Below are 24,808 nucleotides of genomic sequence, written 5' to 3'. Positions count from 1 at the left end.
TCTGGGGTCCTGGGACCCTGGGTTTGTGCGATGTGTGTGTGGAAGGAAAGGGGGTTAAGCCTGAGTCTGAATTCGAACCCTACGCTTACACTGCAGTGTAGACATACCCTTAAGGAACAGGCTGGTGGTGGGTGGTACCTGCATGGTTCCTGCAGCCCCCTGCTGTGCTGCCTCTGCGCCAGGAACCTTCAAACAGAGTCGTGTGCCACTTGCTCACACTGTCCTTGTCCAGGGCATCAGGGGTCAGATTACAGATCTCTAACCTGGAGAACTCCCTCATGAAGTCCTTGAAAGCCATCCTGAACATGGGGGAGGGGAGGCAGAGAAAAGACTGAGACTCCACACAGATTGGATCTCTCCGCCAGGGGGTTTCTTCAACGGTGCTGGGGAGGCTGGGGGGTGGTGCAGGGGAGGCAGAGGGGCTCCTGGTCTCCCATCCAGGGGGACCTCACCTTCCTGGCTCAAACCCCTTCCCTGTGTCTCACTGCTCAGGAGCTCTCAGACAAGGGAGAGATACAAGGGTCACACTCAGGGGGTCCCATCCAGCCCACCCCCCACTACTGTCTGAGCCAACAATACTTGGGGCCAGCAAAGGCTATTCCCTCACATTCCTGTCCCAGTCTTATTTGTTATCGCCACCACAACAAGTCTGAGTGCAGAGCGGACTCATCTGAGTTCACTGGCAGCAGCCTGAAATAAGTGTCCCTCCTGCTGACCCAAGCCCCACGCAGCCCAGCTGGGGCCTTCATATCATCAGCCTGGCTGTGTTCCACCCTGAAGATAGGTTCCCTTAGCAGAGCTGCATGCAGTGAAGCCCTCAGCCAACCCCCCAGCTCTATTTCCATCTTTGGGGCAACAAACCCCACCGGACTCCCTTGCCCTAACTCTGGGCCAAGAAGCAGGCGCTCTCAACGGCGCGCTGGGGAAGGTGAGAGGCACAGCAGGACCACCATGGCAACAGCCTGCAACTGGGACAGAAGTGACAGGATGTGGAATGCGGACGTGCCATGACAGGTCCTACTTGCATGCCTGGAGGGCTGGCCAGCTCTGTAGCATCTGGCTGGACGGAAGGGCCGCAGAAGAGCAGAGTTATTAACTGGGGAGATGGAGACACTTTCCTAGGCTCCTGATTTGGTAGGAATTCAGTCAATTAGGACAAAGAATGTGATCCCCCAAGGATCAGAATCTTATGGCCCCGCCCCACATCTGGAACAGGTGCAGGCTGCCCTGTCTCTCGGGTGCTGGAGAATGGCACCATCTGTCTCTGCTGATACTCACCAGAACTCACCATCCTCCATTTTCAGCTGCAGCTCCTCCCTCTGCGTGGGGTCCACGTTGTTCCACTCAGAGGACCTGGGATGGCAGGAGAGAGGCAGTGAGACAGGGGAAACTAATACTGAACTGTGCCACTCTCCCTGACACGCCCCAGTGCCAGACACTTCAGAGCCCACCCTGGAGCTGCACCTTTATCTGCCGCCTGGGCATCACGCGCTGCAAGCTCTCTCTTAGCAGTGCCATGCAAACAGCACCCGGACCGCACACAACAAGACTTCCCTCCCAGCAGGACCACACAATGCTGGCATGGCACCCGTTTCTCACCCACCCGTCACACCAGGCTCCAGTCCACTCCACCTGACCCCAGGGGTTCCTGATGCGGATGAGCTGTTCCTGGCGACCCCGGTACTCCACCTGGCAAAATTTACAGATAAAGGTTAAACTGATGTCACAGGCTGAGCCATGTAATTTCTCTTGATCCCAGGCAGCCACTCACCTCAGTGAAGCCTGTGACAGAGTAGGCATGCCCCTTCACCAGCTTCTTGAAGGTCACTGCTTCCATATCAAAGGCACTTGTGATCTGAGGGGAGAGGACAAGGAATTGGTACATTTCCCCTGGCCCAGAGCCAGCACCTCTTCCTCTAGCTAAGGAGACACTGACGTGTGCTGCCTGCCCACAGAAAGCCCCCATCCCAAGCTGCTCCAGCCCCGGGGAGGGACCGAGTACTATCAACCAAAGGATCAGGGCTGGTGATGTGGGCCAATCTATTCAACTCCCCCCGACAGCCAGCCACCTAGCCCCTGCTTGTGCCCCAAGTGCCTGCCTGGCAAACACCTGAACTCAGTGCTGTATAAAAGTCCAAACCAAAGCCCTGAGCACCCTCACTTGTCTGGCGATGCTGTCCATGGAGACTACAAGTCCCAGCATGCCTTGTTCCAGCAGCCCAGCCATTCACCTCAACGTGGAGCGCACTGCATGGTGGGAGCTATAGTCTCCATATGAAAAGAGCAAGTTGCAGTCACTCTCCCTAAATGGGGCACTGGACTGGACAGAAATTGCTCTCCCCCACTGCAGCAGCTGCAACGATGGCTCTGCTGGAGTGACAGCTGCAATAAAACACATTGGGAGGGGTTGAGGGGGCAGGGGGAGATGAATGGATACTGCCCACTTTGGGGCTGCCTGTACAAGAGGGATAGCGCAGTGGTTTGAGCATTGGCTTGCTAAACGCCGGATTGTGAATTCAGTCCTTGAGAGGGCCACTTAGGGATCTGGGGCAAAATCAGTACTTATTCCTGCTAGTGAAGGCCGGAGGCTGGACTCGATGACCTTTTGGGGTCCCTTCCAGTTCTAATGGGAGGAGAAAAGAATCCTTCTACCGCACAGTACATCCCCTGGGACCCTTCAGGCTGGCGGCTAATGCTGAAGCCCCCACCCCCTGGCTCCTCTCCTCAGAGGGTTGGATTGACCTGCCCTTGCAGTTGTTTGGGAGATTTTGGTTTTATGCCCCCCAACATGCTCCCTTGGAAAGGGCAGATCAATGGGTGCTGATTCAAAATTTCACCACAAGGGGGCACATGCTTGTTCCAAAACCCTCCAGTGGGACAGAGCGGCATGAATGATCTCTCTGCACCCACAGGCCTTCCCCGCCAGCAAGACTGGCCCCATAGAGATGCCTACAGGGACTGTGAACCAGCTCTGCTCCCCAGCCCCCACTGCTGGAGCTCAGCAGGCGGTCATGCTGTCCTCATGTGGGGGAGATCGGGGTGGCACACCCCTCAAGCTACAGCCAGCCCTGCTGGGGTGACACCAGCTGGGGGTTACCCTCTCTATCAAGGGGCTTGTGACACAGCTAAGGAGGATTTTACATCTTCTCCCTTGGCAATGGGGCATGGAGGGAGATGCAGGGAGCAATCTGGCCTCAGAGCCTGAGGTGGAAGGAGGAGAAGGGGCCCCAACCTCCCCACAGCCCCTTAGGGAAGAGGGGCACCCCTTACATCAATGGAGCAGCCAAGCAGGGATCCTCTATCAAGCGCCTTGCTGATGATCCTGGATAGGTTGCGGGGCGGCCGCTTGAGGTCGTACATTTCCGACACGCCTCCAGTGAAGTCCTCAAAGCCCTCCGTGGTGCTGCCCCCTGACAAGGCCTCATAGGAGCCGTTCAGCCTGTACACCAGACAGAGCCAGCGGATGAGCGCGACGCCACGGCAGACAGCACTGGGACTCACCAGCTGCTCCCCAAATCAGAGGAGCAAGCCCACTGGAGGAGACACCTCTAGGATGGATCCCCAGAGATGTTCTCCCTGCTCAGCCCCTCGCCCTCTCTGATCCCACTGGCCCCAGGCCCAGCAGGGTGACACTCACTTGGCATAGGCCTTCTCCAGCAGGGCACTCCAGAACTCGGAGCACTCTGCCGAGTGCACAAACACCAGCTCCCCGTCTTTGGTCGGTAACCGGTCGTCAACCACCACGTCCACCCACTCGCCGAACTGCCAGATCTGGGGAGGGAGGAGAGCCTGGAGTGAGTGGGGCAAGACCAGGCTCCCCTGGACAGGGGACAGGGACAGCTGCAGAGCTTGGGGCAGAGAGGGGCCATGACAGAACCCAGGAGTTACTCAGTGTAGACGGTCTTAGGCCAGGGCCATGGGGGAGGCCTGGATTCCACTCCAAGGCCTGGGCCCTCAGCGAGCTGGACCTATCTCGAGGGGCTCTGCAGCACCTGCGATGGAGTGGGGAGTTGCCCTGCCCTGGGCCTTACCTGGAAGTGGAAGATTCCAGCATAGTCCTCCTGGAAGCTCTGTCCATGGGGCACCACGCGGTGCAGGAGATCCTCGTTGAGGGTGAGGGAGCCAATGGCAGCCAACAGCCAGCAGTCACCTGGAGAGCAGGGAGCTGGGATCAAGCGCCAGACCTGCCCCCAGCCTCTCCCTCCCTACAGCTTCCCTGCTGAGTCACTGAGACCAGAGATTGTGTCCCTCCCTACTCTACCGCACCCCCTCCCTCCCAGTGCAGTGCCACATGGGATCCTCCAGCCTACTGCCCATTATGATACAAGAGCCAGTCGCATCCCCAGGACCCACAGAACCCAGGCACTGAAGGAGTTAACAGGGGTGGGTTGGGGCGAGTCCCAGCAACTTCCTCCCAGGGATGCTGGGCAGGGAGACCCAGGATGCTGCACCCCCACAACACCCCTAGTTAGCCCTGCGAAAGCAGAAGGATGTGCCCCCCCCCCAGCACCCTCCATCCTCCCACGTGCTCTGCAGGAAGGACCCAGGGCCCGGTGAGGTGGCACTGACTGAGGGGGATGGAAACACAGACCCACCCAGACCCCAGGCTTTGGGCATTGTGCCCAGGGGTTCACACTCCTCCCCAGAGCATCCGCGAATAATGGGGGAGGGCAGGAACTGCTGGGAGGCCAGCCAGCTTGTGCCTCACCCCCAGGTGCTCCTGTCAGTCAGAAGGGAACAAGCCAGGCTGCCCTGCTGCGGGCAGGAACCAGGCAGTGAATGACAAGTGGCTGAGGGCGGAGACGCCTGGGCGCTAAGGGAGACAGTTAGGATTACCACCTCTGAAATGCCAAAACACTGGGATCCCCTCCCACACAAGGCAAGCCCAACCCCCAACCACAAGGCAATTCTGCAATCCCTGGACCCTCAACAGCCCCTTATAGTTTCTAGAGAGAGAACACATCTAGATAAGATTGATAACGTCACTGATAACAAAGGCATTTGTTTTATCAGCACATTTTGCCAGTCAGTCTGTCTCATTTAGCCAGTTGTCATTGAATGTGCAGTTTCTGATACAAGCTTTTTCTCCCTGGGTGTAGTAGGACCTCTCACACCATCGCCCTGATCTTCCATTATTTAACGTGCCTCGCATGTCTCCTCACTCTCGCGTGACTCAAACCCCCTCTCACACACACGCGCGCGCAGTGTATGTGTGTGGGGGCGGGCAGACAGCTGCTGTATTTTCAACTGTTTTCATCTGTTATTGCTTGAACTGCAGAAGTGGGAACACTGTAGCATCTTTAGCTGGACACAGACACTTTTAACAGTAGATAGCCCAGTGGGTTGGAAGAATAATGCAAAACTTTAGATCCATGTAAATAAAAACAAAAACCAAAAACCTGGCAGGTTAAATTATTTTTCTGGTAACTGGCAAATCCAGCAGGGAAATGGCACAGGCTGGCAGGAGTCAGGGAGCAGCAGAGAGGGGGCACAGGCTGGCAGAGGTCGGGGAGCAGCAGAGAGTAAGCACAGACTGGAAGGGGTGGGGATGCAGAGAAAGTGCCCAGGAGGCAGAACAGGGAAGCTCCCAGCAGAAGAACCAGGCCTGGACTCAGGGGCCTCTGGACTGGATTCGGGGGGGGGGGGTGTGTGTGTGTGCGCCCTGGACTACACTTGGGGGCAGGGCCTGGTTTTGATATCTCCTTGGGGATTCTAAATATAGTCATGGCACCAACTCACACACCATCACCACAGCAACCCTCAAGCCACAGGCTGCCCTCCCCTTGTGACTCAGCTCCCTAGGAACTTCCTGCCAGGGCATGGCCAGGCCCAGAACACCCGCTCCATTCACGCCTGTCCTGGAGGTACAGTGATGTCATGGGGACACCAGAGAGTGGCCCAGCCTCAACCCCGCTGTGTCAGTGCCCCCCCAAACCTGGCCACCAACTCCCCCTGCTCTTCCAGTTTGGGGCCCCACCCTCAGCTCCACCAACGCCCCTCATTCCTGACCCACAGCTCTCCCCATCGGACCATTCCAGTCTTGGCCCATCCACCCAGCTCTGCTTATGCCTCTTGATCCTGGCCTGCAGCCTCCCACCTCTACTCTGGTCCTGGCTCTCTCCTGGACAGACTCTCATGTACTAACTTCAATTTGGGGCCCAGTTTTGGCTGCTGTAAGGGAGTTAGGGATCCTGCCTCTCTTTCCAGAGACTGTGCCCAGCCTGGCTTTGTGGATCCCCATGCAGGTTCATGCTGCTGTGCCTATGGCAGTTCCGACATTCCCAGAGCCCCCAAGGGTTCTACAAACTAGACACAGTAATCACTTCCCCAGACATTGAAATGCAGCCATCTCTGGGGTGGAACATAGCAGCTGTTTAACACACATCAGCACACAGTATTTTAGGAGACCCTGCTCTTGAGATCCACATGTTCAAACCATATTTAAATCCTGCCACTTCTTCCTATGCAGCATCTTAAAAATCTGGCTATGCTACCAAAATCATCATCATCTCTCATCATCAGTTCTCCTTGACGAATGCTTGGAAGTGTCCAAGTTCACAGGGGTGTTGTAGGTCTGGGGTGTATTTACAGGAGCGTTGTACGGCAGACACAGGAGGTAACTGTCCAGCTCTGCTCGGGTACCTGTGAGTTTCAAGCTGGAGTACTGCATCCAGTTCTGGGTGCCACACTTTAGGAAAGAGGTTGAGAAATTGGAGAGAGGCCAGAGGAGAGCAACAAACATGATGAGTGGTCTAGCAAATATGATACATGAGCAAAGGTTAAAAAAATAGGGAGGTGAGGGGTTTAATCTTGAGAAAAGAAGATTGAGTGGGGACCCGATAACAGGCTTCAAATATGTGAAGGGCTGTTGTACAGAGGACAGTGACTAACTGTTCTCCATGTTTTCTCAGGGTAGAACAAGAAGTAATTGGCTTAATCTGCAGCCAGGGAGATCTGGGTTAGCCATCAGGAAAGCTTTCGAATTGTAAGGCTAGCTCAGCACTGGACTAGATTACCTAGGGAGGCTGTGGAATCACTGGAGGTTTTTAAGAACAGGTTACATTAACACCTGTCAGGGACAGTCTAGGTTTCCTTGATCCTGCCTCAGCACAGGGGGCTGGACTAGAACTCTCAGAGTCCCTTCCAGCCCTACATGTCTATGATTCCATATCATCTTGCTCCCCCTGAGCCTATTCAAAATGCTGCTGCTAAGGTTACCTTGTCAGCTAAGCTCTCTGTGTCACCTTTGTCTCTGGGTCCCTCCACTACCTTGCCCACTTCTCCCATGGGCCCCAGGTTGTATAATTTTTGGCGGTGCCTAGAATGGGTCCAAGCAGAGCCACCCCATCCATAAGACGGACTGAGGCAACCGCCCCAGGCCCCGCGCTTTGAGGGGGATGCGGAGTCCAGGGTGGCCTGGTAGGTTAGTGGGGGGCCTGGCGCTGGCAGCAGCGAATGGCCTGGCCCCAGCTCCATCCCCTCCCACGAATGATGCCGGGAGCTGGTGGAGCAGGGCAGGCTGGGGTCGGGTCACTCATTGCTCCTGGCGCCAGGCCTCCCACTAACCCCCCAGGCCACCCTGGACCCTGTGTCCCCCTGAAGTGCAGGGCCCCCCAAAGCATGGTAAGCTCAAACATTGGTGAGGTTGGGCCCACGTTCCTAAATATTGGTGGAGCACGGGCACCACGGGCCCATATAACTCGCCACCTATCAAGGCATCAAACACAAGCTACTAGTTTTTATCACAGCTCAGCCCCACCTACCTAACAACTGTAATATATTATCCAGACATCTAACCCTGTCAGCCTTTGCTGATCACTGACCACCTTTGTGCTTTCTCCCTTGCCCCCCTCATGCCTGGAAGGTGCTCCCTGTGAAAAATCAGTAGAGCCACTGCACAGTCCTTCCAATTCACCTCCACCACGCTGCCCACAAAATATTACGCAAGCGAGCGGCCACCTCAGGCACAGCACTGTTACTTTGCCCTGTGCCACGTTCATTTAATGTTGTCTCTCATCACATGCCAAGATTGAAAGCTCTCTGGAGCAGGAACTGGCTTATTATGGACATGTATGCACAGTGCCTGGCACAATGGGGACTGGATTCCTGACTGGAACATCCAGGGACATCCAGGGACTACTGTAACCAACAGTTAGTCACACACGGTAGTGCTGAAGGGGTTGCGAACCCCTTCCCTTTCCATAGCGCTAAGCAGGAGGGAAGTCCTGCTTAGATCCTGGCAAGATGTGAAGGAGATCCCAGGATGGAACCAGAGTTGCAGGGCGTGGCGAGATTATGGTGGAAGAACAGAAGTAATAGCAGAGTTGGTTCAGCTGGGGCACTGGGGTCAATCCCCTAACTCCTGGAGAGAATGCTGGGAAACTGATCCTTACAAAACCGTAGCCCCTGCCACCAGGATCTCCTCTTTGCACTTGAGAGGGCCCCCCAATTTCAATCCGTTCAAACACTCCTCACCCAACACCTCCTCCCAGCCCTGTATCGAACCCCAGGTGCTGCTGTGCAGGGACTGGACGGACACAGGGCTGCCCAGAGGATTCAGGGGGCCTGGGGCAAAGTCGGGGAGCTGTGGCGCTTGTACTCACCAGGCGATGGTCCGGGGTCTTCAGTGGCATTTCGGCAGCAGGGGGGCCCTTCTGTTGCTCCGTATCTTCGGCAGCACTGAAGGGCCCCCCACCGCCAAAGACTCGAACAGCCGCTGGGCCAGGGCTCATGGGGCCCCTGCGGAGCCTGGGGCAAATTGCTCCACTTGCCCCCCCCCCCAGGCAGCCCTGGATGGACAGTACTTACCCAAAGCCCCCTGGCAGATGTCTGTCCTTGTGGCGCCTTCAACAATAAACTGAGGGTCCCCCACGATTTCCTGCAGAGGAGCAGAGAGACTCAAATACTGGTGCAAGCTTTCAGCAGGATCTGCACTCTGATCTCTACTCAGCAGGTATCAGCTGGACTCTGGTTCAGGAGGCAGGGATGACCACATAGCAGTGTCTGACAGCACCCTCAGGGGAGAGGGGTGTCAACTGCCACCAGCACTGGGCAAGGGCCTTGACTGTAACCACTCCAAAGGGATCAGTGGGGAAACATTTTGAGACTTTCTGCTGCAGAGCCACAGGCCCCAAACCTCATTAGTGACAATGGTATGAGGGCTTACACACACTGAGGGGAGCCAGTCACTGAAGGAAACATGCTCACACCCCTGTGCAGGTCCAATTCCATCCAGAAAGGGCAGGGATGAGACAGAGACCAACCCCCACATTTCAACGCCCAGATCTAACCAAGGGAAAAGGAACTCACTACAGAAGGCAACCAGGTCTGAGAGTACAACAGACTGAACTCCCTTGGCACCCCTGGCTCCGGTACCTGTGGAGAAGGAGGGTGTCTGAAGGAGATGGGGCCTGGGGCAGGCAGAGGGGTTTGGAGTGCTTGGCAGATTGGGGACCAGAGTTCAGGGCAGGCAAAGGGATCCAGCGTGTAAGGGACAGGGCCACAGCCTGGGTCACCATGGCAGAGCAGCTCTCACAGTGCAGGGCCTCCTGGTCAAGTGGATCCAGATGGACGTTGCAGGCCCCACAGAGGAGAGAGGCAGGCACTTACCGATGGGCGCTTCCAGCGCACCCCCTGGGTCTTGCCAGAGTTTGGCCCCAGCTCCTTGAAGCCGAGGGCGGAGGGGACTGCTGGGAACTGGGGGTCTTCGAAGAGAGTGCCACTCTCCAGGCACGCGTGCTTCAGGGTGCTGTAGTCCTGGTTCAGATACTTGACAGCATTGTTGTGCTCACCCACCCCCTCCGCTCGCAGCCGGTCTCTCTGCAGCCGGGAGGCAATTCCCCCAAAGGGCATCATGGTGCAGTTGTCCAGGCACAGGCAGCGCTAGCGTCAGCACCTCCCCCTGTGATGAAAAAGGCACCAGGAGATGAGATGTGGCACAGCAGTGTGTAAGAGGCTGGGGGTGGGGAGAAGAGAAGATTCAGGGATGGCTGAGGACAGGCCTCCCCCATGGGAACAGAGTTTGCAAGAGGAATCTGGGCTAGGCAGAGAAGAGACAAGTCAGAGGCGAGGGGCCCTGATAGAGCTGTGTGTGGGGAGCCCAGGGCTGGGATAGCAGGGGCTGCAGGTCAGGGATATGGGGCACTGGCAGAGCTGTGTGGGGGGAGCTCAGGGCTGGGATAGCAGGGGCTGCAGGGTCAGGGATATGGGGCACTGGCAGAGCTGTGGGGGGGGGTGCCCAGGGCTGGGATAGCAGGGGCTGCAGGTCAGGGATATGGGGCACTGGCAGAGCTGTTTGAAGGGAGACCAGGTAGAGAGGCAATGGTGGAGCCTTTTGGAGAAGCTTGCACAGTACCTGACTGCTGTATGCTGGACTCTGTTACTTTCAGTCATCACATTAACAGGCTAGAAGTTCGTCCCACCCAGTAACCATCTTCCTTTTGAAAGACTGTTGTGAGGGAGCCCAGAAACCAAACAACCGTGCACGGCAGGCCAACTGGCAGCGCAGGAAGGACCCCTGGGGTGGCCTCCCACAGTCAGGGGCCATTCCCACACCCCATTCCATAGCACAGACACTGTCGCTTCTGTGTAGAACTGGGCCACGGCGTCCAGCCTGACAGGCCACATTTCTATCCACAATGGTGTTCAGCCTAACAAACAGAGCTCCCTGGACTCCAGCTGGGAGCAGATTGGGGAGGGGGGCGGCTCTGCTGCTGAAACTCTGCACAGAGCTACAAACAGCGATTTGGGACTTGCCTGGAAAGGGGCCAAGCACGCAGGAATCCTGGCCGCCTCAGCCCCCATCCCCCCCACCAAAGGCAACTTATCCACTGTTCATCACTGCCCACCAGGACTTCAGAGCAATGAACTTTTCACTCCAGTGCTCTGTTCTTGCTGCTTACAGCGCCTCCTGTGTGATCAGGCTGCGATTGGAATAGATTGGAGACCTGCCAGACCCAGCACTCCTGCCCCACTCCCCATAGTGCCTCTTGGGGGTGCCTGGGATTGGAGATGCTGGGACTCTACTAGACCACTGGTTTTCAAAGTTTGGGTTGCAACCCTGTACCAGGTCGTGGAATGCGAGGCACTGGGTTGCCTCGCTCAGCACCCAGGGACCCTGGCACCTGGTCAGTAAAAACTAATAGTAAAACTAGAAGTTCCTACCCGGAAGTGGCCAGAAGCAGGTCCAGTTCGTAGGCAGGGGGGTCATGGGGCTCTGCGTGCTGCCCTTGCCCCGAGCACCAGCTCCACAATCGCATTGGCCGGGGAGATGGGGGTGGTGGTGCCCAGGCACCTCTGCCTAGGAGCCAGACCTGGGGTGCAGCATAGTTCATGGTGCCAGGACAGGTAGGAAGCCTGCCTCTGCACACCAGCTGCGCTGCTGACCGGGAGCCACTGGAGGTAAGCCCATGCCCCAATCCCCTGCCTCAGCCCTGAGTCCCCATGAAACCTGGAGCCCCTTCCTGCATTACAACCCCCTTATCCCCAGCCCCACTCCAGAGCTTGCACCCTCAGCCCAGAGCCCTGATCACCTCCTGCATCCCAGCCCTGAGACCCCAAATCCCTCATCCCCAGCTCCGCTGGGTCACGGGCATCAACAGTCTTCAACTGGGTTGTCAGAAAAAAAGTTTGAAAACACTGTTCTAGACCCACTTCTAGCTATCCCTGCTGGTTGGTGGGGGAGAAGGTGTTGGCAATATTGTTCTGAGACAAACTGTGTGTGTGTGTGTGTGTGTGTGTGTGTGTGTGTGTGTGTGTGTGTGTGTGTGTGTGTGTGTGTGTGTGTGTGTGTGTGTGTGTGTGTGTGTGTGTGTGTGTGTGTAAAGGCGAGGGGGTTAGAAGTGGGTGCTCTTCTGGCTCCCCACTCCCAGGGATGGGCCCTGCAGCACTGCAGATTTTGCCTGCATCAGTCCCTTCCTTCTGGAGATGTCCTTGGCAGAGCGTGCACTGAGTCAGCACATTCAGAGGGCCCATTAGCAAGTGGTGAGATCTCTGCAAGGCTGCAGGCCAGAGCCAGGAAAGCTCAGTGGGCTAGAGCAGTAGTTCTCTCTCAACCAACCCCCAGGGAGCGTGCAGGACAGGTTTAAGGGGGTAGCAAGTGCAAGGCAGGTGTTAGCAAGTGGCAAGCTGGGCAATTTCCCAGGGTCCCACACCACAGGGGGCCCCTTGAAGCTAAATTATATGCTTCATCCCTGGGTGGCAGGACTCGGACTTCAGACTCCTGGAGGTGTTACAGTAAGCTGGAAAGGTTGACGAGGGAGGAGAAGGGGCAGCCCTCCTCCAGCAGGAGAGAGTGACTCAAACCCAGTCCAGAGCTGACAGGATGCATGATTCTGGGAAACAGAGAAGACCAGTGCCTGCTGATAGTGGGGGAAGGGGCCACAACCCCAAAACAGCTTGAGTCATGCCCCCCAGGCAGCCCCTTCCCCCTGAAAAGCAATGCCCCCCCTTCCTGGAAAGCAGTGGCCCCTCCCTGCAGCTCCCAGATATTCCTCCTGTCTCTGCCTCTCCCCGCCTTGTGCAGCTCACAGGCTTGCATGGAGAGGGCCTGGCCACACCATGTGACCGAGAAATCTGGGGGAGCATGTGACCCCTCTGCTGGGAAAGTACCATCTGCTCCAGGAGAGCCTCTCCCACTAAGAAGTGCTACTCAGAAACCAAGTGACCAGGCGGGGGCCAGTTGGCCATGCAGAAAGGATCCCTGGGGTGGCCTCCCACAGTCAGGGGCCATTCCCACACCCCATTCCATAGCACAGACACTGTCGCTTCTGTGTGGAACTGGGCTATGGCATCCAGCCTGACAGACCACATTTCCATTCACAATGGTGTTCAGGAGGGAAAGGTGCATACATGTGCAGGGGGACTTCAAAGTGCCCAGCCGTCAGTCCCTGCTGGAGACTGGATGCCAGACCAGCAGGACCACAGCTCTGTCCTGCTCGGGGTGTATGCAACTAACCAACTCCCACTAGTGCTGGGGACACAGCTGGCCCTCCCCCCACCAGTCACCAGCTTCCCATCCCAGAATATGGGGGTGGGCCCCACAGCCAATCAAGCTTGGATCACCTGGGCCAAACCCCAGTCTCCCTTACTGTGATTGGGACCCATCGTCCTCTTGGGTGAACGACTGATGGGCGGAGGTGGGGAGCCCACCACAAACAGGGTAAAGGCCTGCAAAGTCCCTGCCTCTGAACAATTTAATCAGCACCTGGGGCCTGCGGGTTTATGGGCCTGGGCTCCCCAGAGCACCAGGGTCCAGTGCGCTGTGCCACCCCACCCAGCAAAGTCAGCTCTGACCCACCTCACTGCTGCTCCAGTGCCCAGACATGGGGGCACTACTGAGCACGAGGCGGTGGGCACTGGCTGGCACAACCGAGGCCTCGTTCTGAGGACTGGCACTAGTGCCCAGGGAGGCAGCAGGTAAAACCTCACCCTGAGGGCCTGTTGGAATCCCTGCACTGTCCCCTCAGAAATGCTGACTCCTCATCTTACAGGGAGCGACACTCAGCAAGGCTAGTGCTGGAAACACACAAGAAGTCTCTTTGCACACGGCAGCAAAGGGCCCTTTCCCCCTCTTCTGCTCGCTCTCCCCCAGCTCAGAAAATCACCCCAAGTTACCCCCAGGACATCTCACTGCAACAGCCAAGCTAGGCTCCATGTTCTGCTGCCAGAAATCCTGCCCTGGGGCCTGTAACGCCTTCTTCACAGCCTCCCTACTGCCAGCCATGATCCTCTCCATTCCAGGGAGCACCCATGCCAGAGTCCCCCAGAATGGTAGGGGACCGGACACCTAGCAGCCCAGCGCTGAGAGACACCACAACCCTCAGCACAGGACAGCGTGGGTGGAGCCAGGCCACAAGGTCTCCCCTGATCCTGAGGGTGCCTGCTGGTACCAGGAGGGAGTGGATGGTATTTGCTGGGATGGCTCTTGGCAGATCATAGAATATCAGGGTTGGAAGGGACTTCAGGAGGTTATCTAGTCCAATCCCCTGCTCAGATCCCATGCTATACTTCTGCTGACTTCCTTGGGATGGCCAAGAAACTGGGCACTAAACACAAGGTGCCCTATGGTGGCACCAGCTGTATCTGCTCCAATGCTCATTGAGGTGGGGAGGGAGAGAATACACCCTCCCTTTGCAGCCCAAATCACCCTTCATGCCCCTGGTGCCCACTCCTCTGGCAGTGTCAACTCCCCTCTGCATGTCCAGTACCCCTTTCCCCAGGCAGTACCAATTCTGCTTCTCTCCACATCTCTGTGTCCCTCCCTACCACAGTGTAAATTCTCTTTTTCATCTCCACCCAGTTCTCAGTGCCAACTCCCCACCCCAGGGTGACAGCACTAGTATTTCTGTGTGTCCCAGAATCTCATAGCGACACCATCTTGCTGTACCGGTCAAGTATCTTCCCATCCAGGAAGCCCCTGGGCTAGCTCCTCCTGTCTCTGACTGGCAAGGCAGGGTGAGGAATAACACTAGGCATAGTCATCTGTGCTGCCTTTGTTTCCTGGCTTGCAGTTTCCCTTGCCTCGAGACTACTCCTGCTCTGCTGGGCCCTTTCCTACCTCCTCGACAGGCCTGTGCAGGGATGACATGGGTATGAACATGCTCTACCCATGTCACTGTCACTCCAGGGAAAGAGCATTCCCCAACGGCAGCACCAGCCCTCCACCCACTGCATTGAGTGCGCTACATGTCCCCTCCCTACTGCACATCCTCACACCAGCAACGGCTTGCCCAAGTGACTCAGACCCCCTGGGACTGACTGTTGCTCTGCAAAACAATGGTGCCCAGGCTAAGCATTGTGTGAAATGCCCCTCTCTGCTCCTGGGGTTTAGCTCCCCATGGGTGGCGCTCTCTGATCCTCCCCTCTGGCTGATTGGCTCCAGGAACCAGATGGGAAAAAATAACTGGTGGTCATCTCTTAAGCTACCTTTCCCAGTCACGCTGCATAGATCTTTATAGACCAACCCTCCCTCTCCACCCTGCCTGCGGTGATCAGCAGTAGAGTGGTTAATGCGGACATTTCCATCATCAGCTGAGTGAACAGCCCCCTTCCCCCCCAGGATGGGTGCAGCTGCCCTCACAGAGCGATGGTTTCAGGCTGTCTGCAGACTCAGGCAAACTTCTATGCGCTAGTGACACACTGGGAATGTTTACAAGCTTTTCTTCATCCCCAGGGGGCTAAAAAATACCGGCCTCTTTTGTAGGTTCCTGCACCCCTGCTTCCTCTTCAAAGATTTATAGCTCCTCCCAGCTCTGCAGCAGCCCCCTGTTCTGGGCAAGCCACCTGTGGATAAGCTGAGCCTTGCCCAGCAGGAACAGCCATCCATAGTGCATAGGTTATTATTAGCCTTGTTATTCAATGTATTTTGGAAGGCCCTGATGGCTGCTGTGCTCACAAAGGAGGGGAACCAGCAGCTGATGCTGGAGGCCTCCTGAGTGCAGAGGGAGTGAAGAGTATTTCAGACACATGGGGGAACTGGTCTGGATGAGAGCTAAGCAGGAGCAGACAGAGGTCTCCATTCAGGCTGGTGCTGATGGAGCCAGTGGGTCCCCTGGGTGGGCATACAGGGTGCACATTTGTGGATGGTGCTTCAGAGAGGCATAAGCCAACTGTCGTCCAGGGAGTGCCAAGGCCATCTCTGTGCCTGGCAGGCCCCCTCCAGCAGCCTCCATATTTTTGATGCCAGGGGGCAATTCTGGCTCCACAGACTCCTGGAAAACAGCTCCCCAGAAACACACTGCTACCAACAGGGCCCTGAAATACTGGTTCAGCCACAAAGCTTGCTCCCCAGCACAGCTGCAGCATGAGGCCTGGCATCCATCCAGATGCTTTGGAGACTTCCTGGTGGGAAACCCCCTTCTGGGCAGGGTGTTCCAATACCATGGTGATGGGCACGGCCCAAGAACTGGAATAGAACAGGGCTGCCACTAATTCTGGACAGCCATGGACTGCTCTACTGGGGGGCAATCCTGCGCTGCGACAACAGTTAAATCACAGCCCCCTCCATGGGCTTCTCCTGGGCTGCGTGGGGAAGGCTCTGGTATCGGTGATAGTGTGCTCCATCCTGGGCACCTCCTCACAAAGAGGGCAGCCAGCTGGACGGAGCTCAGCGAAGGGCCCCCGGAAGGGAGGGGGCTGAGGAGAGGGTCAGAAGAGCTAGGTGTGCCTAGCTTGGCTAAGAGGTGTCTGGAAGTGGAGTGTGCAATCCCTGGGGCTGTAAACCCCAAGGGGGAGAGGGGGAAGAGGGCATAGCTAGGAGGGATGGGGTGTGATTAAGGGAGTGGGAATTAAAGTTGAATCTCAGGAAAGTCTTCCCAACACAGATGGATGCAGCTGGGGAACTGCCACCCTGGAGAAGTGGAGGGAGCCCCATGGCCAGGGCGCATAGAACGGAGCCAGGCAGGCACTAGACAGGATTTCTGTGCTGCATTGACCTCCCGGAACTGGATGGGATGGGACCCAATAGGTTTCCCCATCTCTCCATGCAGTGCCTTCTCCTCAGTGTAACAAGTCAGTGACGCTAGGGCTGACTCTGGCCCTGGGAGTCCCCAAGCTCTCTTTCAAAGTCCTCCGCTGGCTTCACTCCCTTCCCCAAGCCTTGCACAGTGGCGAACAGCCCAGCCGGGAGCTCCAGAGCAACCCGTGGCTAGGACAGCTTGCTCCCCCTCTCAGCTGTTCCAGTGTATGCTGGCAGCACAGCGAGGTTTTCGGGGAGTGAGACAGCTGCCCTGTTTGTTTGGTTTAGAGGACACCTTCCCTGTTCCTTCTGACCCAATCCAACTGTCCCTTCCACTCCCCAAAGGCCTCTCTCCAGCAGCCAAACAAACCCTGCACCAGCAGTGGAGGATTAGCTACTGGGTCAACGGGGCCTGTGCTCAGAGGCTTTGGAAAAATGGGTGCCCCTAGTGCTGCCGGGGAGCGGGTCAGGGCACAAGGGCTTGCTGGAGCACTGGGCGGGCAGAGGTGGGCAAGCCCCCATGCCACATCTCCATTTCCATGGCAGGAGCATGGGGGAACAGCAGGCGGAAGGGGTGGGGAGGGGCCCTCACTTGCCCCTCCCAAAACCCTAATCTGCCCCTGTACACCAGTTCTGTCTTCACTCAGCCCCCAGTGACGTCATGCCCATACTGAGCCCTATTAGCTGATGGCTGCAACCATTATTGATCAGGGAAGGTGCACGGGACTCTTGGGTTCAAATCCCAGTTCTGCCACTGACTTGCTGTGCACCCACAGGCAGGCCATTGTTCCATTCTGTGCCTCCGTTTTCCCCCAGCTGTACAATAGGGTTTGTCTCACCAATTCCCCCTCCACTTTTGTGCCGGGACTTGGCATCTCCAATCTCCCTGCACCAGGGGAGACTGGCCCCCAGCTAGACCTTGGATCACCAAAAATTCCTACCAGCCAGGTTCTCACCATCCCAGCCACCACTCCGGGGACAACTCTTTCAGATTTGCTGATCCTCCCCCCGGGTGGGAACAGAACTCAAAGCTTTGCAGAACAATGCACTGTGATCCCCAGTGTGACGCTGACACCCAACAGCAGGGTGACCCAGCAGGCAGACCCTTATTCAAGAGCACAGGAGTTCAGCTCCATACAGAACCCAGGTGATCGTTCTGGAGGGAAGTCCAGGTCCCTTTGCTTCTGGCCTGTGATCACAGGGGTGCCCCCAAACACACAGTTGAGGGTCCAGTTGTTCCCAGTACTGCTGGTCCCCAGGCAATTCAGGGAGGCTCCTTGTGGAGCTGGTCAGGTCACCCCGGACTGAAGCCGTTGGGCTTGCAGGGCGCTGCCCACCAGGTGCGGAGTGGCTGCAGGCCTCGTTTCCTGCAGCAGCCTCCCATGGCTGGCTGGAGGTGGGTAGCACTTGATGCAGCAGAGCTTGTACAAAGCATCTAGGACAGGCCTGGCTCCATGCCAACCCACGAGATTTGCATCAGGAGCCTGTTGCAGCACAAGCAGCCTGCTTACCATCCCTGTCTGAGCTGGGAGGGCACCGCGTCTCTGCAGTAATGACATCACAGCACAGGCCTGCACCACCGGAGAAGGGGGTAACCCCTCCCCCCCCGACACACCAGGACTAGAAAGTTAAAGGAAACAGGACAAGCAGCCCCAGGGCTGGACTTACTGCTGTGCGTGGCTGAGCCCTCCTCACTCCATAGGGAGCCCAGCATCCAGGGATGGCTGCTCAGACCACACAGAAGAGCCCAGGAACTGTGTCTAGTTCAAACCAGGCCTGGACTCACCGGGCCACCACACCCAGCAGAACATAAAGAGTTACCAAGACTCACATAGCGCTTTCTCTCCCACCAGCCCAAGGAATGCCACACCCCAATCTCAAATTACAAATAGTACACAATCACCCTGCACCGAAGTGCAGCCACTTCTAGGGTGGAACACACCAGACAGCAACACTACACACAGGAGCTCAAGGCAGGGACTCACATGAAACAGCAGGACTAGGGGAAGGCACAGTGCAGTTACCAGGCTGGGATCTGGCCAGGCCAAGGGAGTTCACATCAATTCCATGGAAACATGCCCTAGGATCTATGGTAACCACAAAGCCACCAGGGCCAGTCTTACACCTCAGCTGAGTAAATGGAAAGGTGCTATCTTCAGAGGTGCTCGAGCAGGGGGAGATCGTTCCAAAGGGTGCTGGGCCCAGTACAGAGCCTTGGAGCAGGAAAGCTATTTCCTGTAAACAGACGAGAGGGGAGCCAAGAAACAAACTGCCACTCTCACGCACAGCCGCCCCCGGCTCTCACATAGCCCCCAGCCCTGATCAACTGTAGACCCCAAGCCCCACAGGGACAGCGGGCTGCAGCCTCCTCTATCGAGGCACTAACAGGGCCCCAACTGCTGCAGCACATCTGCTGCCAGAGTCAGGGACTTTACTTCTCAGCAACTTCTCTGTTCAGAATGGCAGGATCCTCCCTAGACCCATCTGTCCCGCCCCTACAGAGAGGCTCCTCTCCAGACCGGGCGCACTGGAGAACTGCAGTACTGCCAGTTAGGAAGCGTGGGTGAGGGGTGGAAGAAAAAGCCCCCTGGGATTTCCCTTAGGCTGGCAGCCCCGCATATGCACAGGGTGGGCACGCCCAGGGCATCGCTGAGCAGCGCTAGGTGGCCCAACTCCAGAGCAGGAACAACAATCCAGTTAGCAACCCACCCCCAGCCCAAGGCCCCAGGCAGGTCTCAGGTTGAACACCCACATCCTCTGCCGTCCCCGTGCGGCTCACAGGCACCGGGTGCAGCACAGCAGCTGGCTTCAGCCCAGAGCGGCTTTCCCTTGCACATGCCCGAGACACTCGCAGGGCCGGGGGCAAAGAGAAAACACCACTGCTGCCCTCCCAGGTGCAAAGGGGGGGGGTGTCCCCTTCTTCCCACTCTTGCTAAGGGAGGGGATCCCCAGGCCTGGAGCACAGACTTCTAGCCAGAGCCCAGCGAGCCCCTGCAAGAGTTTCAGAGATCTGGGGAGTGGCGAGGGAGAGCCCTGTGCCACGGCCCTAACTCACCTGATCATTTCCTTGAGACACAGAAGCAGCTGCAACAGCCAGGAAGAAAGAGTGCCCAGCCAGGGAGGGTCCCTGCCACCAGCCTCTCCCTCCCAGGCAGGCCCTGAAATTAGCAGCCTCTAGTAGCTGAGCTGTTAATCGGATCCTAGCGTGGCCGGAGGGGCTAAGAAGAGCAGAGAGACTTACTGTGTGGGCTGCTCCCAGAGGGGCCCTTCCCACTCTTCTCTTCCCTGGCTCCGCGCTGGTACTAGGAGCCTCCCTCACCCCGGCTCGCTAGCTCCGCTGCTGGCTCTGCACAGAGGAAAGGTGGGGTTTGGCCTGGTGGCAGGATGTACCGAGCATGCAGCTCAGATTGTGTGTGTATGTAGGGAGCGGGGGGGGAGGGGGGGCAGTATGAGCAGAGAAATTAAAGGCACAGCAGCTGCTGTCTGACTCCCTGCCCTGGAGCTGCTTCCCTGGAGAAGCTCAGGCTTCCCCTTCACCGCCCCACTTTAGGATTTCCTCCCTAACTGAGGTTCACCCAGCCTCGTGTGCCAGGCTGCAGATCCTGCACCGCCCTTCAGCTGCGTCAGGGCATGTTACAAGGGGATGAGGAGGCTGCACTAATAGCCTCAGTTCTCCGAGACACCAGCCAAAGGGATCCTCACTCCAAAAGCAAGGCGCCTGCACAGTGATGGGTCCAGAGGGGCTGACCCTGGGGTCAGCAGAAGGCTTAGAGCCTGGCTCTCACCATGGGCTGAGGCGGAAGCTCAGGCCTGCCTGGGTCCAAAAGCGGAGGATCTAACCAGGGAGTGAACGAGATATAGAGTCTATGACACACACTTGAGTAGTTCTAATTCCATCCAGCAGAGGGCACACAAAACACTACCCAGCCTTCCTAGCCTGTATGCCAAGCACACAGCACTTTGCAGACAGTAATTAACCTCACACCCTCACCACATTAGAGCATTCAGGATCATCCTCCCATGTTCCAGATGGGGAAACTGAGGCCGAAGGTGACAAACATCCATAGCAGAATCAGGAATATAAGCCTGGCTCCTATTCCCATATGCAGGCCACTGGAACTTGCTGCCTTCTTCCTTCCCAATGAGGAGGGCTCTCTCACTACGATGACTTATGCCTCTTGCAGCCAGGCTGTGTGTTTTGCTCATTCTCCAATGGCAGGACACTCCTCTCTCACAGCCTGGGATGTCCTGGGACTGGGCCTTGCTTCCCCAACACCAAGAGGTCCTGCTCCTCACGAGCAGCCTTAAGCCAAACAGATCCTTCCCAGCTGTTCACAGGGAAACTCCAGCCACTCCAGGCACTTTTCTGAGAACTGCTCTGGATGCGCTGCATGAAGAGCAGTGATCCGGACAGCATCCCCTCCCTGGGGCACTGCGAAAGGCATTGCCCATGTCTCCAGGGACAGGGGATCCCTACCTCAGACAGCAGCCCACCCACAGTGCTTAATGCCCCTCAGTGAGACCAGATCCCCTGCAGCGCAGACTAGGAGTATCACGGAGTCACCGGGTGATGTTCTGGAACTGCTCCCCACTAAGCCAGTCAGGACTTTGGGGAGCCTCCTCTCCCTGGGAGCAGACTTGTTCAAGGCAAGAAGCTCACACGGCTTCACCTCCTGGGTCTCTCCTTGCAGCATTCAGCATCCTCTGCCCCTTCGTGCGCTTCCCACAGTGAGCCCGCCCCAGCGGGGTCCTGGGGAAGCCACAGGGTCCTGCACCCCCACTTGGCAGTCAGACATGACTCTCAGCCAGCCAGTAAAACAGAGGTTTATTTGATGACAGGAACAGGGTCTAAAACAGAGCTTGTAGATACAGCGAACCGGACCCCTCGGCCGGGTCCATTCTGGGGAGCAGTGAGCCAAACCCCCACGTCTGCACTTCAGTCCTCGTCCCCAGCCAGCTCCAGACTGACACCCCCCTCCAGCTCCTCCTTCTCTGCTCAGTTCCTTTCCCAGGCCAGGAGTCACCTGACCTCTTTGTCTCCAACACCTTCAGTTGGCACCTTTGCAGAGAAGGGGCCCAGGCCATCAGTTGCTAGGAGACAGAGTGCCAGGCATTTAGGTGCACTGGCCCTTTGCTCTGCCAGATACTTAAGAACTGCCTAGGGGACAGAGGCACCAACACAGTATTCAGAGAAAACATTAAGAACATTTCTAGTTCATCACATCACACAGCAGCCCACCCAAAGCGCTTCATGCCCCTCAATGAGACCAGATCCCCTGCAGCGCAGACTAGGAGTTAATGCACTGAAATGAAATACCTGATAGCGTTCTCCCTCAAGACACCTCTGAAGGGATGGACAAGGCACTGTTGTTCCCCCCTACCCCTCCGGTAATACCCATTGTCACAGCCCGTGGGAGGGAGGGAGGGATGTGTTGTACACATGGGCCTGGATGTGTGTCTCATTGCACGGCTGTGGGGGTCTGTACAGTGAGTTTGGCTATACAGGTGTATGCTGCATGTATAGCTTTATAGGACTGTATGGGTATATAGGTGAGTGCAAGGGACTGCACACAGTATTGTGTCCTGAGCAGGCACACATGCACTGGTGTGTGTGTGTGTGTATGTGTGTTACACACACAGGCAAGAGTGCTGAGTGAGCATGCAGGACACTGTGCCTGGCACTGTATGTGCAGGGCAAATGCATGGGCGGGTGGGAGGGGTTCCTGCACCTGGCGGTGCCTGCGCAGCGCTGGGCAAGCACACAAGGGGGCGTTGCGCATGCTGCGCTGGGTGACCGTGTAGCAAATGTGGCTGGGTGAGTCCTGGCAAAAGCAACTCTGGCTCAGTGTTTGTTTATTTTCCCTAGGCACAGGAAAGGTAGGATCCTGGGGGGTGGGTTGGGGGGATGGGACAGGTTTGCTCTGGAGGACAGGTTTGCCTTGGTGGTATGACCAGGGGGTATCATGTTGCTGACAGGTTAAAGCAGGCAATGATGGCCAGGTACTAACTAGAACTAGCTGCAGGAAGGAAAATGCCCCAGGGGCTAAGGGAGAGAGAGAGAGAGAGAGAAAGAATGGGAAGATACAGCCCTGCTGTAAAGGGGTCCCAACCCCAGTGACGCTGCATACTTAGAGCAGGTTAGATTTGGCTGAGGATCTTTGCTTTCACCCCTTCCTGCCTCAGCCTACTTCCACTGAGGTCAGTGGGAGATTTTGCCATTAGCTCCAGGGGAGCAGGATTGGGGTCAGAGCCTGGCAGTCCCTGCCCCTAAGAATCCCTAGCCAGCTGGCTGCATTAGAAGAACACCCTGCTGGGATCCCTCCTGTTCTAGGTGTTACCCACTGGTCCAGGGATAGCTCCAAAATACCCAGCAGCCTTTTGTGGGATGCACAAGAAGCCGGGAACCAGAGAACAGGGTCCTTTGCCCCGTGGACTGGGTCAAACAGATGAAGCTAGGAAAGAACAGGCCAAGCCCAATGGAGCTGCAGAACCACTCCCAGTTCTGCTGGAGGCAGTGCTGCCAGGTCAGAGAGAAGATCCACCCTGGCTGAGGGAAAGAGCTAGCAGCATATCCTTTCAGCCCTATTTACCAGCCAGGGGACAGACATGGGGTAGCTCAGCTGTAGAGACAGCAGGCACAGCACAGGTGGGCACGAGATGGGTTACTGAGCCCTTGGAGAAGAGAGGCAGGGGTGCTGGGACCTCTGACCCTGACGAGAACTGTGCATTCATTGCATGTGTTGTGCAGCTTCTGGGTGGGCAGAGCTGCTCTGTGAGCCCATCAAGGCCCCAGGCTTGATGTGGGGCTCAAAAGCACCTCAGGAGCTGGGCGATGGACTCATTCATTCTGGTCTCAGTACAGAAAAGCGCTTCGCAAGTTTCAGTATTTGCTGAACTGTCTGTTAGCTCTAGACCCTGCCTTATCTCAGACCCAGGAGGTGGGAGCCACAAGAGCTCCAATGGGACCATTTCAAGTGGAAACAAGCAGTGGGTAGGGGGCATAGTCAGTGACTTACAGGGGAAGCTGGAGAAATCGCCCCCAGACTCCCTGCCCCTCTGGAACTGCCCTGTCAACTCCTTTCTGGGGCTGGTGTTTCCGCTGTTAATCTACAGCTACTAGGGATCTTGCTTTGAGCTCCCTGCCTTGGGTATCCCCCTGGGCCCCATACCCTCCTTCCGAGAGGACCTGCTCCGGCTCCTGCTAAAGTCAATAACAGTCTGGGCACTGATTCTAAGGGGAGCAGGAGCAGGCCCAGCACCTCAGGGGAGAGATGCAGCTGGTGAGCAGACCTGCCCTAGCAGACGGTGCCTCATGGCTCAAGCAGGGACAGAAAGGCCCCTGTGCCTTTAAGAGCCCAGCCCTCTCCTCCTCTTATTCTAGTGACAGTCCTCTGCGTGTTTCTCTGGAGGCACAGCCCTCTGCGTGAGTCAGGCCTCAGCTATGCCTGGCGCCACACCCCGAGCAGGGCCTGGATCCGCTCGTGCCCAGGAGGGACGTTTGCCAGGAGTGTCTGAGTCCTGCCCAGGCTGCCAAGCTAGAGCAAAGCAGCCAGGCAGCCCCCAGCAAAGGGGGACCCGGCCCCTGCCATCGACCTAGCTAGAGCAAACCACCCAATGATTGCTCCGTGAGCACCCTCTGCTGCCAGGAGCCGGCACTGCTAAACCCAGCCCTCCCCGGGGCCTGCTGAGGAGCCTTGGCCCCTGCCCCAGGAGCCCAGGGCAGCCCAAGCGTATTCATAGCGTGGGCCATATATCGATGGAAGAATGTTTTGTGGGCCCCTCCACCACATTTGCACTCATGCCCTGCTAGTCACCATCACCCAGGATGCAGCTTCCCTCCAACCTCTGCATTGTATCCCTGGAGTCACTAAGCTCCTTGGGATATGTGCCATCAGAAGGGGCTGCTGCTCTTTAATAGTTTATCATGCAGTTGGGGTTCTGAAAACAAACCTTACCCTGCTTCTCTTTGCTCTTCATTCCCCGCCCCCACCCCACGACCTGTGCTGCCCCCCCTCTCCCTGGCACATGCCTGCCTAGGACTTGGCTCCCTTCTCTTCTACTCACCTGAAATGGCTGACCCGCCAGATTCCTCTGCTCCACGCCGTGCTGCCCAGCTCCATCACTCTCTTCTCCTCTGCACAGTGCTCTCCCCGTGGTGACTCTGGTCCCTGGGAGTGGCACCTCTTTCCTGCATAGCAGCAGACCCCGAAGAGGCAGCCAGACTGGCTCCTTGTTCTTTCCATCTGCTTTGACAGGGTTTTGTTTGCAATGAAGAGACTGGAGATCGGTAGAACCAGCTGGAGACAAGGAGGTGCTAGCCCCAAGTGACCTGACAGTTCTCTGCAGAGCAGA

General features: G+C 57.0%; 1 protein-coding gene across 2 annotated transcripts in view; it reads right to left on the bottom strand.

Annotated features, from left to right (window-relative positions):
• CAPN11 (calpain 11) overlaps positions 1-19,865 on the bottom strand; it is a 30,666-nt gene extending 10,801 nt beyond the window's left edge. The window contains exons 1-10 of one of the 2 annotated variants that reach the window (XM_030557212.1): positions 19,698-19,865; positions 9,610-9,901; positions 8,809-8,878; positions 4,032-4,150; positions 3,638-3,771; positions 3,271-3,439; positions 1,772-1,855; positions 1,604-1,689; positions 1,279-1,353; positions 139-299 (exon numbers count right to left, since the gene is read on the bottom strand). In XM_030557212.1, the coding sequence (XP_030413072.1) occupies positions 139-299; positions 1,279-1,353; positions 1,604-1,689; positions 1,772-1,855; positions 3,271-3,439; positions 3,638-3,771; positions 4,032-4,150; positions 8,809-8,878; positions 9,610-9,855 (1,144 nt within the window). In that variant the 5' untranslated portion in view covers positions 9,856-9,901; positions 19,698-19,865. The other variant, XM_030557213.1, reaches the window with a different exon arrangement.
• Positions 19,866-24,808: the final 4,943 nt, after the last annotated feature.

Source organism: Gopherus evgoodei, chromosome 3 (genome assembly GCF_007399415.2).
Source record: "Gopherus evgoodei ecotype Sinaloan lineage chromosome 3, rGopEvg1_v1.p, whole genome shotgun sequence".
In the NCBI taxonomy this organism is placed as follows: domain Eukaryota; kingdom Metazoa; phylum Chordata; order Testudines; family Testudinidae; genus Gopherus; species Gopherus evgoodei.
The sequence above is the reverse complement of the archived record's forward strand: the minus strand, read 5'-3'. Positions and strand labels throughout refer to the sequence as shown.